Source organism: Salvia splendens, chromosome 4 (genome assembly GCF_004379255.2).
Source record: "Salvia splendens isolate huo1 chromosome 4, SspV2, whole genome shotgun sequence".
NCBI lineage: Eukaryota > Viridiplantae > Streptophyta > Magnoliopsida > Lamiales > Lamiaceae > Salvia > Salvia splendens.
In genome coordinates this window covers 36,383,398-36,400,522 of record NC_056035.1, presented here as the reverse complement: position 1 = coordinate 36,400,522, position 17,125 = coordinate 36,383,398, and the positions used below count along the sequence as shown (strand labels likewise).

The following is a 17,125-nucleotide window of genomic DNA, read 5'->3' as shown; positions in this document are numbered from 1 at the left end:
AAGTAATTAATCGATTTGAATTCAGATATTAGATGGATCAACTCTCTAAATCTCATCTTCAAATTCCAAAAAGAAAGACTTGTAAAATACATACAACACCACAAATTGAAAGGATGTCTTTATTGTAGTAATTTAAAAGTTTGATTACAACCAGATTAATTAGAATGCAATCAACTCAATTAAGAAACATAATTTGCAAGCAAAAACTGTTTAATCTTTCTACAAGATTATTAACGTTTTAAAATCAAACCCCAATATTTGGTCTCCAGCAATACACTACCAACAACATTTCTCAACTCCAAGGCGAAAAAAAAACATAAATTTCGAGTTACATACAACAAAGCCATCTCAAATGTAGGCTTACACAATAAATCACACCCACAGTTATATACCACATTGATCATCACACCACAGTTTGGATAACTACAATTAATACATAATTGTAAAAACACACACTCATCAAACATAGAGAAAGGATTAAGGGATCATAGGTCCTTATGTGCAGAAGAGCAGCATACAAATGGAACCCAAAACGGTCGTCCTTTCTTCTTTTCTTTCTTGATCTCAATAGGGTATCTTGCAGGAGAGTTCCACTCCTCAAGGTGCTTGTTGGTATCCGGATCCTTGGTTTTGTGTGCTTCTGAAGCAACAACTTTACCCACATTGTTATCTTCAGTGTCAGCCTCAACTTTCTGATTTGCAACGGGCACTTGTTTTGTGTTTGGTGACTTGACTTCGTTTAGAAGACTTTTCAGAGGACTGGATTGCTGCTTTACTGGGCTCCAGTTTGTAACTTTGGCTATCATTTCCTCATTTTTCTTTCTGCCTTCGGATTCAGTGACTACATTTGTAAGAGAAGGGAACCAGACGGCTTCAAGAGCATCAGATCTCTGTTGCTGATTGTTCTGCACCGTCTCAATCTCTGTAGCTCCAGTAACCTGATCTACTTCACTCCCAGATTGAACCAGAGTCATGAAATATGGAGGCTCAAATGTATCTGATTTGCTGGAACGGGTTTTGTGCTTCTGAGAACTTGTTTCTAATGTATCTATCAATTGAGAGAAAAGCATTGGTCAGATAAAATGAGCACAGTATTATGGAGAGTATGAAAAAATGTAACAAGACAAAAAAATTTAATCTGTGCTATGCAAACCAGTAAAAAGAACTAGTTTTAAGCAAACTGATATAATAGAGATGAGTTGGCGTACCTGAAACTACTGATCCACAGTTTGCTTCCAGACTGTCAGACGGGCTAGCTAAACTACTGGATACATCAACTGCAGATGCATCATCCGTTTGCTTAGCAGGCTTGCATTCAGCTTCAGTATTCACATACTTTGCATCGACCCTAGTGACATCTTCAACAATAACAACAGACTTATCATCAACTGTATCAGAAGTTCCACGAAATTCTTCAATATCTGAAGCTGAAGGTATTACTGGCTGTTTTAAACTTGGAGCTTCAGAAGACCTGAAACATTCCTCTGATTTTAAAACCTTGTCATCAAAAGAATGTTCTGCACTAGGAAGAGTGTTAACAGACTTCAATGTGGTAAGATCATCACTTGAATGCATCTGCTTAACATCCAATGAAGTATCATTCGAACATGTGCTTGCGGGGAAAGTTCCTTGCACGCTTGGGGTAGGGCTTTCTGAAATTTCTCTCGATCCAACATTTCTTTCATGATCTTCAGAAGTTACTTCAGTGTTGGTGATGGATTCAGATGCCTTAAAGTCTTCTTCGTCACAGGTACCATCTTTGGCAGAGAGTGGCAGTGTAGATTCTGTTGAAATGGAGTGTTCGGGGGTTTCCGCTGATACTGAAAATGCATTATCATCTTCTACTTTGCTAACAGTTTCAGCAACATCTAAACGCTCAACTTTAACAACATTCGTTGATGCATGAACATTATTCTGCAGCTCTGAAGTTAATAGGGGCACGGGGTGTTCCACCGAGGAATTCCTGTCGCCAATTTCCCTTAACGAAACTGAATCAGAGAGTGGCAGTGTAGACTCTATTGAAATGGAGTGTTCGGGGGTTTCTGCTGATACTGAAACTGCATTATCATCTAATTTGCTAACAGTTTCAGCAAAATCTACAGGCTCAACTTGAACAACATTTGTTGCCGCATGAACATTATTCTGCAGCTCTGAAGTTAATAGTGACACGGGGTGTTCCACTGAGGAAATTAGTGAGGAACTCCTGTTGCCAATTTCATTTGCCTTGGAACCTGACACTAAAACTGCATTACCATCTTCTATTTTGGTAACAGATTCAGAAACATCTAGAGGCTCAACTTCAACAACATTCGTCGCCACATGAACAGTATTCGGCATCTCTGAAGTTACTGGTAACACTGGGTGTTCAACGGAGGAACTCTGGTCACCAATTTCATTCGCCTCAGAATCTGCTCCAGCAGGACCATCTGCACCATCTCCTCTAATGGAATTATCAAAACCATCATCCTTGAATTCCAATGAACTGGAATTGTTTTCTGATAGTTCTTGTGAACTTTTTGCATAACCATCAGCTACACATGAACTTGGAAGGTCAGTCAATTTTTCTGAAGGCAGTGTAGAATCAGGGATCACTTCTGCTTCTGCAGAAACTCCTTCACCCTTTTCGTTCCCAGTTTCCAAATTTGTGATGTTAGTGCTTTCTACACAATGATCCATACCGTTCTTTCCCATTGTAATGTTAGTATCTTCACATGGAATAGCATTAACTGTGGAACCAGGGGCAGAATTTGCTTCGAGAGAATTCAAGTGCTTAGATTCTAGGCTTTGGTTTTGACATTCATAACCACAGGTCATGTCAGACTTCTCTCCATCACTTGCATCTGAGGTGGTTTTCGGCATCTCTTCTTTGTCAATCGAGGAGACAGTACAAGCCACGTCAGAGTGCTCAGTAACATCTAAAGCTTTTGTGCTCTTGTTAGGCTCAACCAAAGACGCATTCAACAGATTTTCCTCGAGTAAAGTACTTCCATAAACAGATTTATTGGACCCAATGTCTTCAGTAGAATGAGAGAGCTCTTTCTCCACAGCAGAAGCATCTATGCTTTTACGAGTCTCATCCACAAGGGCAGCCTCAGTAGAATGAGAGAGCTCTTTCTCCAAAGCAGAAGCATCTAAGCTTTTACAAGTCTCGTCCACAAGGGCAACCTCGGAAGTTTTGATGGAGGTACTTTTTTCGACAGAATGGACCACACTATTAACCGCATCAGGAGCATCCATTTGAAGAGATTCAGATATAGGGGGGGAATCATCTTTGGCACCTTCAGAAATACACTTATCACACGATTCATCTGGACTTTTACCTGCTGCTATTGTTTGATCCAGAACTTTATGTTCTTCAGGGTCCAAAGAAACAGAAGCTGAGCCATGTTCTTGTACTTGAATACTGGTATCAGGTCCATGTAGTATCTCACCTTGAAGACCACGTTCAGGCTGTGAATCATTTGAAAGTCCAACAGAAACCGTTTCTGCAGCAGTATCTTTTATTGGCATGGAATTGTCTAGGAGGCTACTTCCGTTTGAGAAGGGTCTGGGCTTTCTTATTTCCTCACTTGTTGCATCATTGGGTTGTTCAATAGTTTCTGCATTCATTAGGACAAAATTTCAAGAGTAAAGCGGTTGGCATAAATATGACAAACTATTAAAATTAACTAGAAATCAGATATCTGATAGAAGTCGTAATTCTTGACCTCAAGACTTTGAAATAATTCAAGAGAGATGTGACGAATACATCAAAAAAGATTATCCCTGCCACTTTCCCAACAAGCAGACTAACAAGTCGAAGTGATTTCTAAGCCAGAGTGCTTCAATATCATAATGCTAAAGAATGATGGTGTGCAGAACTTAGCTACAAATACTAATAATGTTTTGGAAAGCAAAGCATCACAAAGGGGACAGAGGGGTCAGAAATAATGAACTGTGATATTTCCGACAAATCATTGTTGCAGAAATTTCCATATTTCATAGTATTTCACATGTCAAAAACAAAAGTAACATCACAAAGCTTCACCAGTTTGTTCCTCGAAGCTATACCTAACATTACATGCATATAAATAAACAGGAGGATACAAAGATGAACAGTAACCTCCTAACAAAATGAAATTCCTCTTTATTAGTTATAAGTATGAGCATATTGAATCATCAGCATTCCTGAATCCTGATCTCACTATTTTCAATTGAGAAAACTTGCTACTAATCAATCACATCATATCATTTTGAAACACACTCACTAAAATATAGGCAATGAACTCTTTGTATGCATGATGGAAAATTTCATTTTCTAACATATCTAGAAATTTTCCATTTTAGAATTCTTGATAATTTTCATCTTAACATTACATTCATCAACAATCAAATGTCTGGAAATCTAAAATATAGAGCATAGTCTTGCATATGCTTACCAGCAGCTTCCTTGATCCCCAAAACTCCACTCCCGTAAACATCACCTTCCAAACCCTTATGCTCCAAAATCTTGCCCATTTCTCCCACGTTCCCAACAGGTGCCTCTAACTGAGGACTAATACCACTGTCTGAAAACTCCATTGGTGCATCAGAAAACACATCATCTTCTGATTTGTTCGACTTCGCACCTACTCCGCCACTGATGAAAGCATTTCTCTTCACAGTATTTGGACCTTCAATGAACAAAGAAATCATAAACATATAGTACAACAGACATTCAGTCCAGAACAAAACCCCGGACAATTTAGAACCCACTGCATATGTTACTCCATATCAAATCATATGTCCTCACCTGGGCTCTGATGCTCATCATCATCAGAGGCATGGTCATCATCTGAAAAGGCCAAATACTTATCATGGTCTTCTGTGTGAATGATTTTGTAGCCTTCAATTGTTCCACATACCCTTTTGTGAGCTCTTCTGTGTTTAGAACTAGGATGTGGATTTGGAAAAGGCCATCCACATTTGTGGCAATGATGCACCCCGTGGCCCTCATGCCCTTAAACAATCAAAATTATTTAAATTAATATGGTACTCCAAAGTACTCAAATAGTTGGTAATGAAACCGAAAGGATCCAAAAACAGTCGTTGCTATCAGTTCATGTACACTCCATAAAACATGAAACGGCCAAAAAGTTAAGCAAACAGCAGACGCTTATGCGAAATTGCAAAAACAGAATAAACAATTCACTGCAGTAGTTGGTGGAACAATTGAAAGGATTGCAAACCGTCGTTATCAGTTCATGTACAAAACATTAAATGGCCAAATAATTTAAGCAAACAGCAGACACTTATGTGAAACCGCAAAACAGAAAAAACAAATGACTGCAAATATACAATTGTTGGTGCAAAAAACTGAAAGGGATACAAAACCGTCGTTGTTATCAGTTCGTGTATATAAAATTAATGTGAGATCAAGAAACAGAATCAACAGGACTAGTACTTTGTCTCTTTGTAGCAGAAAAAGTCGACGCAAAAATCTGCTCAATTGCGGAGAAATGATCAATGAATGTGTGTGAGACTGAAACGACATTCAACTGAAGAAACTAAATCCAAGCAAAATCCGAGCAAGAAAAGGAAACATCTACCAAAAATGTTGACAGAATTGAATAAACATGATTATAAATAGAGGAGACGGTGTTCAGGAAAACAAGGCTAACAAGATTTTCTTGGGAAAAAAACTAAATACCGGCAGAAGTGGCAGTGATCTTGTGGCCTTGAACATCCATATTCTCAAGAAATTAACTTTATTGAGAGGGAGAGAAACAGTAGGAGATCAAATTCAATAACCGCAACCTAGAGAGAGAGAGAGAGAGAGAGAGGACTTAAGAGAGAGAGAGAGAGAGTGCGAGCAGAGTTATGATAGAGAGAGAGTATTAATGCAGTGGCACCATGTGCGCATGTTATCAACAGCCCCAGACTTTTCTATGCATGGATGAGTGAAGGGACTCGTGTTTCCCTGCGGTAGGGTGCAGGATTTGCCTAAACACAAAGAGGCTTAAACTGCTTGTACCTTATTTTAATTTCAACTTATGGATAGACTTTCTTCTTTTGGTTAGTACAAATGTACATGTCATTTCTAGAAGTAGAAACCACCCAAACAATCAACCATGATCTTCGTAATTAGTTACAAATATTAATTTGTTATTTGTAAGGTCACATTTCTTCGTCATTCAATACTGGTTCATTAATTTACTAAACTAATAGTAAAACTTATACAGATATACTCTATTTTAATTACTAAATATAAATTTAATCAATATTAATAAAATTCGTATATTTAATTATTCATTTATGAATTTAAGTACTAGTATATATAAATAGATATACACAATTGTAAATTATAAAAAATAAGAAAAGATAAAAAAAATGGGACGCGTGAATAGTACAACTGTTGTAGGTGTTAGAAAATCAACAATGGGAACTCATTGATCTATCAAGCAAAAATGAAACGAACGCTAACTCAACATGTGTGCACGTCATGTAGTTCACATCGTTGTCAATGGGCTTAAAAGATGAGGAGAACATTTGTTTAGGAGACAATTTAGATAGCATTTGGCTAGTTAGATAATACTAGTATATGAGATTAATTAAATTATGTTTATCTATGATTAAATTGCAATATTCAGAGATGTGAGTTGAGGGTTTTAACATTCCGATAGCAATATTCAGAGAATTAATATTATTTCCAATGTGGGGAGACCAATCAAAAAGCACCACGCCATCAATAACTTAAATATTTGCATATGATTAAAGACAATTAAAAAACAATTAAAAACAATGATTGCAACTTCAAAAGTATTTTATTTTCAATAAGTATAAATTATTTTGTCCTATTCACACCGTTGTGGAAAAGTAGATTGTTGGTGCTACACTATTTAATTACATTTTGATATAATAGACTATGCTAACAATTTCACATGCTATGTGATGTGCCAATAAAATAGTTGGGTTAGTAGAATACTACGTGTGCCTATCATATGAGTATATGACTTTTGTCTTCTATCTTCATTTGTAAATGTTTGAACACTTCAAATCTTAGGTTTAATGTTAATTTATTGTATGTGGAAAAGTCAATTTCACATTTATTTTGCTTTATTATTTTTAATCAATCTTTCTCTTTTAAAAAATTAACAATTTGACCAATAATAATATTATTTAATATGCATATAAAGTTAAATTCATGAAAATATAAATTGATGTATAGTAAAACGTAGATTTGAACTGAGAAAGTCATCATCATTTAAAATTTGATTGATTTTGAAATATAATATTTTAAATATTTTTTTAGGAGCTACTGTAGAATACAAGGGATGAAAGATGGGCTATTTGAGCTTGTAGTGTTAATTGGGCTAACTTTAGTTAAAACTAAATGGGCTTAGTCTATTTTAATTGAAGGTTGCTGGGGTTACTGCTTGGCCCACTTGGATTAATTTAAGTTTTCATTTCTTGGACCCAAATGGATAAATTAGATTTTTGGGTTAGTTAATTAAATAAAATGCTCATCAAATTGAATTAAGCGAGCTATGCCCCCAAATTAATTGGGCTATAGTTGACAAAATGGATATTTGTTAGCACTCAATTTCAGAAGCATAATAAAAGTGACCAATTTTGTCTTGCTTCTTGTACATAGCCCTTTGAATGTGTAGATTGAACGATGGTGAGGTGTGAAATCGAGATTTACATTGAGTTCAATTTAAGATGTTCTCATAATTTCATATGGTCATGTCTCCGTATACCTTACCTATGTTTTTCTATTGAAAACACCATGATTATTAAGTGCTACTATTTGATTAAATATAATATTATCAATCAATTAATTATATTTAAGCCTTGTATAAATAACTCTTCGTAATTGTGACATTTAATAGTTAATCAACTGTCCATTTCAACAATATATAAGTATTCTATTCAGTTTCGATCTCTCTCTTTTTCTCTCGCTCAAATATGTACCTAAGCATTCTGTTTTCTTCCTCTCCTTTACCTATTGAAAAAAATGAAAAAAATGAAAAAAATGAAAAAAAATGATTATCGTGAAAGAAATACTACTACTTCCACAGACATACTTACCCAGTTACCCTTCTTATTCAAATGATTGTCACCCCTTTTTTAATTTATTTGTATGGATTAATCGGGAAAAAGAAAGTAGTGTTTATTTTTTCCCAAAATTCAGCCAAAATCCTAGCACTTATGGAAAAAATTGAGCAACTTTTATAAAACAGACATAACTTTTTTTTACATAACTGCGATAAGACATACGGGATACCCACACTAAGCGCTTTTGAAACTGGAGACATTAGTATTCCTTCCGTCGGTCATTACTTGTCATTAATTTTCTTTTCGGTTTATCCATCAATACTTGTCACACTTAATTTTACTATAATTAATGAACCTCACAATCCACTAACTACTATATAAAACTATTGTAATATATTGATATAAAATAAGATCAACATTCTATTAATTTTTTCAATTCACTTTTTATTATATTTCTTATAACTCATGTTGGGTTCAAGTTTGACAATTAATGACAAACGAGAGGAATATCTATTAAAGACGGACGGGTATTAATCATTTTAGCCTCTTTCCTTCAAAACTCTAAACTCATCAAAACAAGCAATTGATAGAAAATTAGGCAAAATACACTAAGTCATGCAATATCTAATAAAATCAAGCAAACTCTAACCCCTCAAATTAACTATCTCGATAGTCCAAAGCCTTTGTCATAACGGCAAGGAGCTTAGACATTATTGCATGAGATGTCAAGTTGAATCCTACAATATATTTTTTAAATAATAATTTATATATTATATTCATTATTAATTCGTTCGATTCTATGATAAACTTTTTCTGGATCCTGCTTATGCTTTGTCATTAACAGATGAGATTTTTGTTGACAAAAGGAATAAATATTTCCATTTGTAAATATAGTAAACATGAACAATGACAAAAATAAAAAGCTGTGTAAATCCTAAAGCACGTATACCATTTTCTGACGAAGGAAAATGATAATAAAATCACAGCCTTTATAAAATTAATGGAATATTATGGAAAGAAGGGTTAACAATAAAGATGTCCTCCGACAGAGACAGATATTGTTACTAAAAAAATAAAATAAAGGAAATATTAAAAGCCCTAATAATTTTCATTCTCTCTCAACGCCTCTTCTTCACTCTTCAGCTGCTTCTTCTGCTTCAGCTTCACTGATTCTTCTTCATCCTCATCTTCCACTTCTTTTTGTTTCAATTCTGTTCCGTTTCTTCTACTTTTCGAGCTCATTTCTCTACCATTTTAGTAAAACATCAAACACCTTCTCCAAATCAGTGTTTACTCTTCTTACCAAATTCACATTTACTTCACTATTTGGAGCTTTTCCCTTCCAAGGATCTTCGACGCCAGAACTCCGAGCTCCACCGGCGAGTTTCCTTTCACACTCTGTGAACTTCCCCTGCTTCTAGTTTTCTTCAATTTTCCCACCAAAAGAGAGATAGGGAGCTCGCGTTTGATTGCAAATCTGTTAGGGGGAAAGGGATCATTCAATTTGATAGACGCGGTTGCCTTTTATAGAGATATAGATCCATACATTAGCAACAAAAGAGATTCCCTTTCTAGTTGCAGAAGAGGGGATATATTGTAAAGAAGTATGAGAGGGCCATTGGGGCCAGTGATAGGGAAGTATCCATCATCTAGTGACTCTAATGGTGAAATGGGGAGTGGAAACAACGATATCATAAAACACAACAGGAAATGCAGAGATTTGGTGTTTCTTGTCATCTTCATTGCCTTTTGGATTGCAATGATTGTTAACTCCAGCTTCGCTTTCAACCAAGGGAACCCATTGAGGTACTTAACTAAAAAACTGCTTCCTTTGCCTCACATTTTCATCATGACTTACATGCGTCTGAGTTACCTTTTTGTGCAATCCTGATCTGTTTCTTTAGCCAATCTAACTCAAAGATGTTATATTTTCCCTTCTCTACATTTGGGCGTTTCATGGCATGACTTCTGGAGAGTGGAGACAGAACTTTGGCATTTGCCGTTTACCGTGTCACAAACTGTTTTTTCGAAAAAATTGTATCTTGAACTTTTCAAAAATTTGGATTGCCCCGGAAATGCAGTTTTTCATAATTTTTGAATAGTTTCAGTTTGTGCACCTTCTGACTAATATCGTCAAGATTTTACAGCTACAAGGAACCAAATACCCGAAGAAGAAAGAATAAGTTATTTTTTTGTATTTGAACATAAATAACTGTATCATTTTATAGTTTTTCTGCTTGCTTGTTCATCGTGGTTCCTTACGTTTTTATGCCTTGCTTTCTGTTCCTTCTTATGGTACATAATGTATATTGTTGTGTGGCAGGCTAAACTATGGGCTGGACTATGAAGGGAATGTTTGTGGCGATAGACATGGTGATCGGGATCTGCGTGAATTGGAACTGAGATATTGGCCAAATCCCAATCAGGTTTATGAAACTGGTGTGAAGAACAGTAAATTCCAGCTCTCCAATGCTCGGAGTATTTGCTTGATGGACTGTCCTATCCCATCTGAAGACTCCCTCAATTGGGTCTGTGATTATCCCGAGGGAGATATCCGTATTTCACTGGATGATTGGATTGATAGAAACTATGATTATTTTGCGGACTTGACCCCTGAGCTCAGGAACACTTCTCTTCAGCTGCAGGGTCCCTGCTATCCTGTTATATTTCCCAGTGTCAATGGTAAAACTTTACAACTATTAACCTTTTGCTTAAGAAAATCCTAGTAGATTTAAAGAATATTTTTTCTTATTTTCTTTATAAAAGTTAATTTTAAAATATAAGTCTTTGTGTTCTGTTGTCAGTTTACTGGACCTGCCAGTTCATTGCAAGGGCATCAAATGTATCCTTGACTCACTGGGAACAGATGGGTGGAGTGAAAGTTATAGAGGATATCGCAATTGATAAATCTATCCACAAATCAGTTAATTCCCGGTCATCAGTACTAAAGGTTAGGCGAATTTTTCTACTTTCATGCTTCAGGATATGCTCTCTTTGATACAAGTTATGCAATACTTAATCTTATTACTATCTTCAAGTGCATATGAAAATTAATGGTTTCAAGATTGTTGGGCACTAAACATTCTGTGATTTGTATGGATTCTATTGGTTGTACTACTACTGCTGTTTTATTCTCTACTTACAAGATATGTCTACTCTGTCCATCCACAGAGATATGTAGCTGATGTCGGAAAAGCTTGGCCCGTACTTCTTGTTTGCGGAGGATTGCTGCCTTTGTTTCTATCAATCATGTGGCTCCTAATGATCCGTCATTTCGTTGCTGGGATGCCGTGGGTCACTGTCATTGTTTTCAATGTCCTCATGGTATCTGTGACTATGTTTTACTATTTGAAAGGTTTGGATACTATATATTGACACTGCTTTGAGAAGGCAAACTTCCGTTTCAGCTTTTCCTATCCTATATTTGAATAATTAGATCAGGTAGCTGCCACATATATTTGATTAGTTAAGGCTGAACCTAGGAAAATATAGTTTTCCCTATTAACTTCTCCATATTACTATATTAGTTTTCAGTACTAATAGTTTTATGATATTAACTATAAAAGCTTATATTCTCCTATTGGTGTAGATAGTGAGAGTATAAGGTAGCATGTCCTATAGATAAGATACCCTGCTAGTTTCTACATACACTTACGAATAGAGTATTAGAGTGAGTAAGTGATGGAGGTGCTTCATCAATGATTTAGGAAACATTATTTAGGTAATGAAATTTGATAAGCTAAGAACCTATGCATGCACAAGATTGAAATCTACTGAGAGAAGAGTTCAGCTGTCATCTTCTCTCTATTTCCATTTAAAGATAAGATACAACTAGGGCAACTTCTGTGTAATTGGTTGCTTAACACAATCTTTTTATTTCAAAACTAGCAATATTTGTATCAAGTAAATTTAGGATTTATCACCGAAATTCTACTACACTAAATATAGTTTCTGGAAAAAGCTCTAAGTGCCTTCAAACTAGCCTTTACTTATGACAGAATTGAGAATACTAAAAAAAACTAAGATTGTGAAATACTATTGTTCAAAGATCTAGTATAGTTTTCGTACCTTTCATTAATAATGTATAGGGCCAAAACCAACAAAATCATTTAGCCTTCAGGATTTTATACTGTATGTTTTCCGAGTATGTTGTTTTCTGTTTCATGTTACCTTGGTGTTGACTAGCATCTCTTGCTTACCTAGTTACCATCTCTTGTTGAAGTTAAGAACTAGTTCAATATAGTTTTGTATTGTAATGAATTTCCTCTTCGTGCTTGTTCTATTGCTCTTCAGCTGGATGGATTGGAAATGATGCCATCTCTCCGATCATTGGTGAGCACGACCCATATTATCGCGTGTCAGCAAGGGTAGGACTTATACTCTTGATGTCTTACGTAAAGTTTGGATTTCAAATTTTCAACTTGGAGTTTCTGCATTCAGTAAAATCTCTTCAAATCTTCACAGCAAGATGCTTTCCTGCCGATCCTGAATCTCTATTTCTTCATTACCTAGCTCAACCCTATTATTTTAATCATTACACATCGATATGCTTTTGTGTTTATATGTTTTCAGGAGGTGAATCATCTCCATGCAGCTGCTTTTTTCATGACTGTTTTGATGATTGTCTCTTTTCTCTCCTCCATTGCTATAGTCCGCCGTATCCTTATGGCAACATCTGTTTTGAAGGCAAGTTATGTGAACTTCTGTAGTATTAATGGAATTATTGTTGAAAAGTTATGTTTAGTCTACTACTGGAGCATTTTGTGTTCCCTATTGCTAACATATTTTCTGCTATTTGTCAACTGAAAGGCACCAAACCTAACCTAGACCACAGATTCTTGCAACATTGTGCTTGGGCCCATGTAGAGACTTGTCTAAAACAGACTAATATATTGTAATGCTAATGTGAATTGTAGAGCTAAAAAGTTTTACTTTAATATGTGAAAGAGGCTTGAGTTGTTTATCGTTTTGTCAATCCTCTTATGAGATCATTGAACACTTGATTTCAAAAGATACTAAACAAATTGACAGGACTAGAAAAAAGATTCATGGTCTTAATTGATCACTGAAACATGCTACCCTCTTTTCTTATTAATGGTGGATCTTAGTTTGCTTGAAGAAATGGACCATGAAAAGTGAACTTTCTCCATTTCTTGCATTTGTGTATACGAAGATGTAATCCGTCTAAGTCTTACAAGGCTTAATTGAATTTTTATGCAGTGCCTAATGTTTAGCTAAATCTTTCTAAGCTAAGGGTATAATTGTTTTTCCTCTTAATAATTAGTACCCTGAAACTGAAACTATGATGAAGTTGTATACATTTCTGCTGTTGGCCCGTTGTACTTGCTTATCAGATCTTATTGTCCTAACTTGTTCAATTATAAATTTAGGTTGCTGCTAAGGTCATTGGAGAAGTCCAGGCATTGATAATTTTCCCAGTTATACCGTATGCCGTGCTAGCTATTTTCTATATGTTCTGGTTGTCAGCCGCCCTTCATCTTTTTAGTTCCGGAAGTGTACTACAAAATGATTGTGGTGCTAACTGCTGTGCTTATAATCTCAAAGAAAAGAGGCTTAGCTGTAATAGTTGCTGTGGCTATAGCATTCATTACACTTCTCATATTGCTGCTGCAATCCTTTTTCACCTATTTGGTTGCTATTGGGCCACCCAATTTTTCATGGCATGCTCATCAACTGTGGTTGCTGGTTCAGTCGCTTCATATTATTGGGCTCGAGGAGCAACTTCGGTAAGACTCCGGAAGAAACTTCAGTATTATTAAAGAATACCTTCATAAATTATACTCTCCTAGTTTTAACATTGCCATAAGTATGATAGTCATTCCATGTGATTTGAAAAGAATAGCCTCGTAGAAAGTCTATTGGTACGTCAAGAGGCTTTGTTATGTTCAACTTAAAGAGATTGCATTGTAAGTTGGGATTCACGTAGAGCTATTTCTTTAAGCGGATTGTGTGGTGGACATGTTTCGTTTCTCGTCTCATCTTTCTTACTAGTCATAAGATGTTGTATCACATGGTCAACTTCCGATTGAAGGAAAAATTGGTCTGTAGGATACTATTAGTATGGTCTAAGTGAGTCCTGGGGTTATCCTTGCTTACTTGCATTTAGTTTTTCCAAATATGATTGCCAATGGACAGTGATCAATTAGTTTGAATATTTCACCTAGATCAGTTGAATTCTTTTATAATCATTTATGATTGAATGACAATACTTTTTTGTTTAACTTTAGATGCCAAAAATGTTTTCTTCGCTAGATGATTATTCTTATAAAGTGTATTTAAATTTTTAGTGTAGTAGTACTTTTTTTCCCGTGTTTCTAAGTCACTCATCTGCTAGTTACTTCTGAAATTATAATTTTGATAGTTAATTCATAGTATAATATACTCCCTCCGTCCCAGAAAGATTGTCCCATTTCCTTTTTCACACTCGTTTTGCAAAAATAATAATAAATAGTTAAAGTAGAGAGAGAGTAAAGTAAAAGAGAGAATAATGTAGAAAATAGTCTTATCTACATTATTCTTTCTCTTATTTTACTCTCTTTCAACTTTACCTATTTATTATTATTTTTGCAAAACGAGTGCAAAAAATGAACTGGGACAATCTTTCTGGGACGGAGCGGGTATTTGTTTAGATTTTCCCATGACGGATCGTCCTTTCCTCTCTATGTGCAGCCTGAGATCCCGTTCCTTCCTGTTTTTGCTTCAATGAAGCGGCTTGCCCGATACAGTCTAGGATCAGTTGCTCTTGGTTCTCTGATTGTGTCTTCCGTTGAATCAGTACGTTTTATACTTGAAGCTCTTCGTCGTAAGCTTAAGCATGTTAATTCCATGCCTGGAAGCTGGATTGGGAAGGTGATGTATCAAACTTCACAAGGCTGCCTGAGACTTATTGGATGCATCATCAAATCTGTGAACCACAATGCTTACATTATGGTAAGTTGGAGAGTTTTGGGTTTGTCAAGTTTATGAATTTACTGATAATTAGTTGATGTGCACTTGTTTTTGCATTATAATTACTTTTTAGACTTTGTAATATGGAGATCCAATTTGATCCCACTACCAGTTGCTAAAATGTCATTGTTGATCTATTGATAAGGTGTATCTATAATTAGTGTCTCCTGATTTACCGCGTAAAATGTAAAGATGCTTTGGCTACATTGAATCTCAAAGTGGAAAATCCTTACGTCTTAAGGTGTTGAGACTTGAGTCGTGAGGTTATGTAGTCCGCTTATGTTTATTTCCTTTTATTTTGTTAAGGTTCATCTGAAGATAAATATGCAGGTTTCTCATATGTTCCTTTCTCCAGATTGCTATAACAGGTAAAGGTTTTGTCAAATCTTCGGAGATTGCAACAGAGTTGATAATGAGTAACATTCTTCGGATTGGGAAAGTGAACGTGATAGGAGACGTTATTCTCTTCCTTGGGAAGCTCTGCGTAAGCCTTACCAGTGCACTATTTGCATTTCTCATGCTGGACACACACAAATACAAATCTTCACACAACAAGATCACGTCGCCTCTGTTTCCTGTACTGGTATACACTCTCTCTCACACATTTTCTGAGGGATTAATAGAAAGTGAAGCAAGGCGACTGATGAAGTTGATTATGCAGGTTTGCTGGGGGTTCGGTTACATAGTGGCTACTCTCTTCTTTGGAGTGGTGGAGATGTCTATCGACACGATAATCCTTTCGTTCTGTCAGGACTCGGATGAACACCAAGGAACTGCTCAATATGCTCCTCCCTTGCTTATCGAAACCCTCAACGACGAAAATGAGATGCAGAGACTGATGCAATGAGCAATTTGGATTATGTTTCACATTAGCTATAAATCAGACCACACTTGCTTTTCTCATGCAATATTCTGATTGTGTTTTTGCTAACCAGCTGTTTTACCATCTATGGTTCCTTATATATATATATATATAATCTAATATGGATGCCATGCTATTCGTACAACTGGATCTGTTTACAAAGAGTTTGAACTGAATAAATTATCAGGTTCATCAATGATAATTTTCATACACGAAATCTTCATAATCTATTAATCCACGACAAAAAGTAGAAGAAGAGAGACGAGATAGAATTAGATGGTGATCAAGGGAGATGAAAAGAATATGAAATAAAATGTCGTTGTGTGTGTGTGAGTTGGCCATACACTCGTCCATCTGGAGCTTGCTGCTGAGCCTCATCTCGTTCTTCAGTTTCTCAACTTTTTCTCCTATCAGGCGCTCAGCGATCTCATTGTATGTGATAGGGTCAATGTCGGCGGGGCCCACAGATGCAGGCGAGTCATTGTCAGATGCGTTCTCTATCCCCAGGAATCTGTAGTACTCCAGCACTTATCATATCCTTCCAACAAATGCATAGTGTTAGATAGTTCAAACTAAAATGAAATCGAACAAAAATCGTCAAAGCAAAAGCAAAAGCAAAAGCAAAAGCAAATGAGAAAGGGAATGCAGCTTAGAAGCGGCAGGGCGGGGGGAAATAGAGAGGGAGATCGGCGGTGGAAAGAAGAATCGACCTAATCTGCGCTATTTATAAGTGTTCCACACTGCGAGCACCAACTATGCTATGCTCGCAAATCATATCTTCAGTTCCTCTATTTTAATTCCATTTTTACACCTTTTGAATTCATCCTTAATACAATATATGATGAAGTAATAATTTGAATATAGTTGTTTTATTTTTGTGTGCCTTTATTGTTTTCTACTTTCTTTTGAGATTGTAGTGCGCTCAACAATTTTTATTTCTATATTTAGTTTTTCAACCATCTTCATTAGCCAGGTTTACATTGTGTGAACTCTAATATTGATTTACTTACAATATATGATGATGAAGTAAGATGAGCCTCGTCTAAAACTAATTAATAGTATACTATTAAATTTTATGTTTTTGTTTGGTTTATAAGGTTATGTTCAAGATAATTTTAGTTGGTTTTTTATGAAAATTGATTAATCTTAATTATGTACGTGTGACCAAAATATTGCACTACTCTTCATTTTCATCAAGATTACATGTAAAATTGATAAAAAGATGTTGTCTTCACTTAATTGTTCTTTTCAAATATTCAAAAGCATAACTATGATATA

At 35.7% G+C, this 17,125-nt stretch overlaps 2 protein-coding genes across 2 annotated transcripts; one reads left to right on the top strand and one right to left on the bottom strand.

The window, feature by feature from the left end:
- Positions 1 to 272: 272 nt before the first annotated feature.
- LOC121799745 lies at positions 273 to 5,845 on the bottom strand. The gene is made up of 5 exons (XM_042199203.1): positions 5,669 to 5,845; positions 4,772 to 4,978; positions 4,419 to 4,652; positions 1,209 to 3,599; positions 273 to 1,048 (listed from the first exon to the last, which is right to left on the bottom strand). Exons 1-5 carry the CDS (start codon positions 5,706 to 5,708, stop codon positions 486 to 488), a joined length of 3,435 nt encoding a protein of 1,144 aa, XP_042055137.1. The 5' UTR covers positions 5,709 to 5,845; the 3' UTR covers positions 273 to 485.
- A 3,270-nt stretch (positions 5,846 to 9,115) lies between these two features.
- LOC121799744 (choline transporter protein 1-like) lies at positions 9,116 to 15,969 on the top strand. Its single transcript, XM_042199202.1, has 10 exons — positions 9,116 to 9,822; positions 10,340 to 10,698; positions 10,821 to 10,966; positions 11,188 to 11,371; positions 12,310 to 12,383; positions 12,589 to 12,702; positions 13,407 to 13,763; positions 14,707 to 14,967; positions 15,341 to 15,568; positions 15,647 to 15,969. The coding sequence occupies exons 1-10, from the start codon at positions 9,623 to 9,625 to the stop codon at positions 15,830 to 15,832; spliced, it is 2,109 nt and encodes a 702-aa protein (XP_042055136.1). The 5' UTR covers positions 9,116 to 9,622; the 3' UTR covers positions 15,833 to 15,969.
- The last annotated feature ends 1,156 nt before the right edge of the window (positions 15,970 to 17,125 follow it).

Excerpts from the sequence above, each read along its gene's own strand:
- LOC121799744 (XM_042199202.1), top strand. The coding sequence starts at position 9,623 with ATGAGAGGGCCATTGGGGCCAGTGATAGGGAAGTATCCATCATCTAGT. Across the intron at positions 12,703-13,406 it reads TGGCAACATCTGTTTTGAAG|GTTGCTGCTAAGGTCATTGG; the intron begins GCAAGTTATGTG and ends TTATAAATTTAG. Across the intron at positions 14,968-15,340 it reads ACCACAATGCTTACATTATG|ATTGCTATAACAGGTAAAGG; the intron begins GTAAGTTGGAGA and ends TCCTTTCTCCAG.
- LOC121799745 (XM_042199203.1), bottom strand. The coding sequence starts at position 5,708 with ATGGATGTTCAAGGCCACAAGATCACTGCCACTTCTGCCG. Across the intron at positions 3,600-4,418 it reads GGGGATCAAGGAAGCTGCTG|AAACTATTGAACAACCCAAT; the intron begins GTAAGCATATGC and ends TAATGAATGCAG. Across the intron at positions 1,049-1,208 it reads CTGTGGATCAGTAGTTTCAG|ATACATTAGAAACAAGTTCT; the intron begins GTACGCCAACTC and ends CTCAATTGATAG.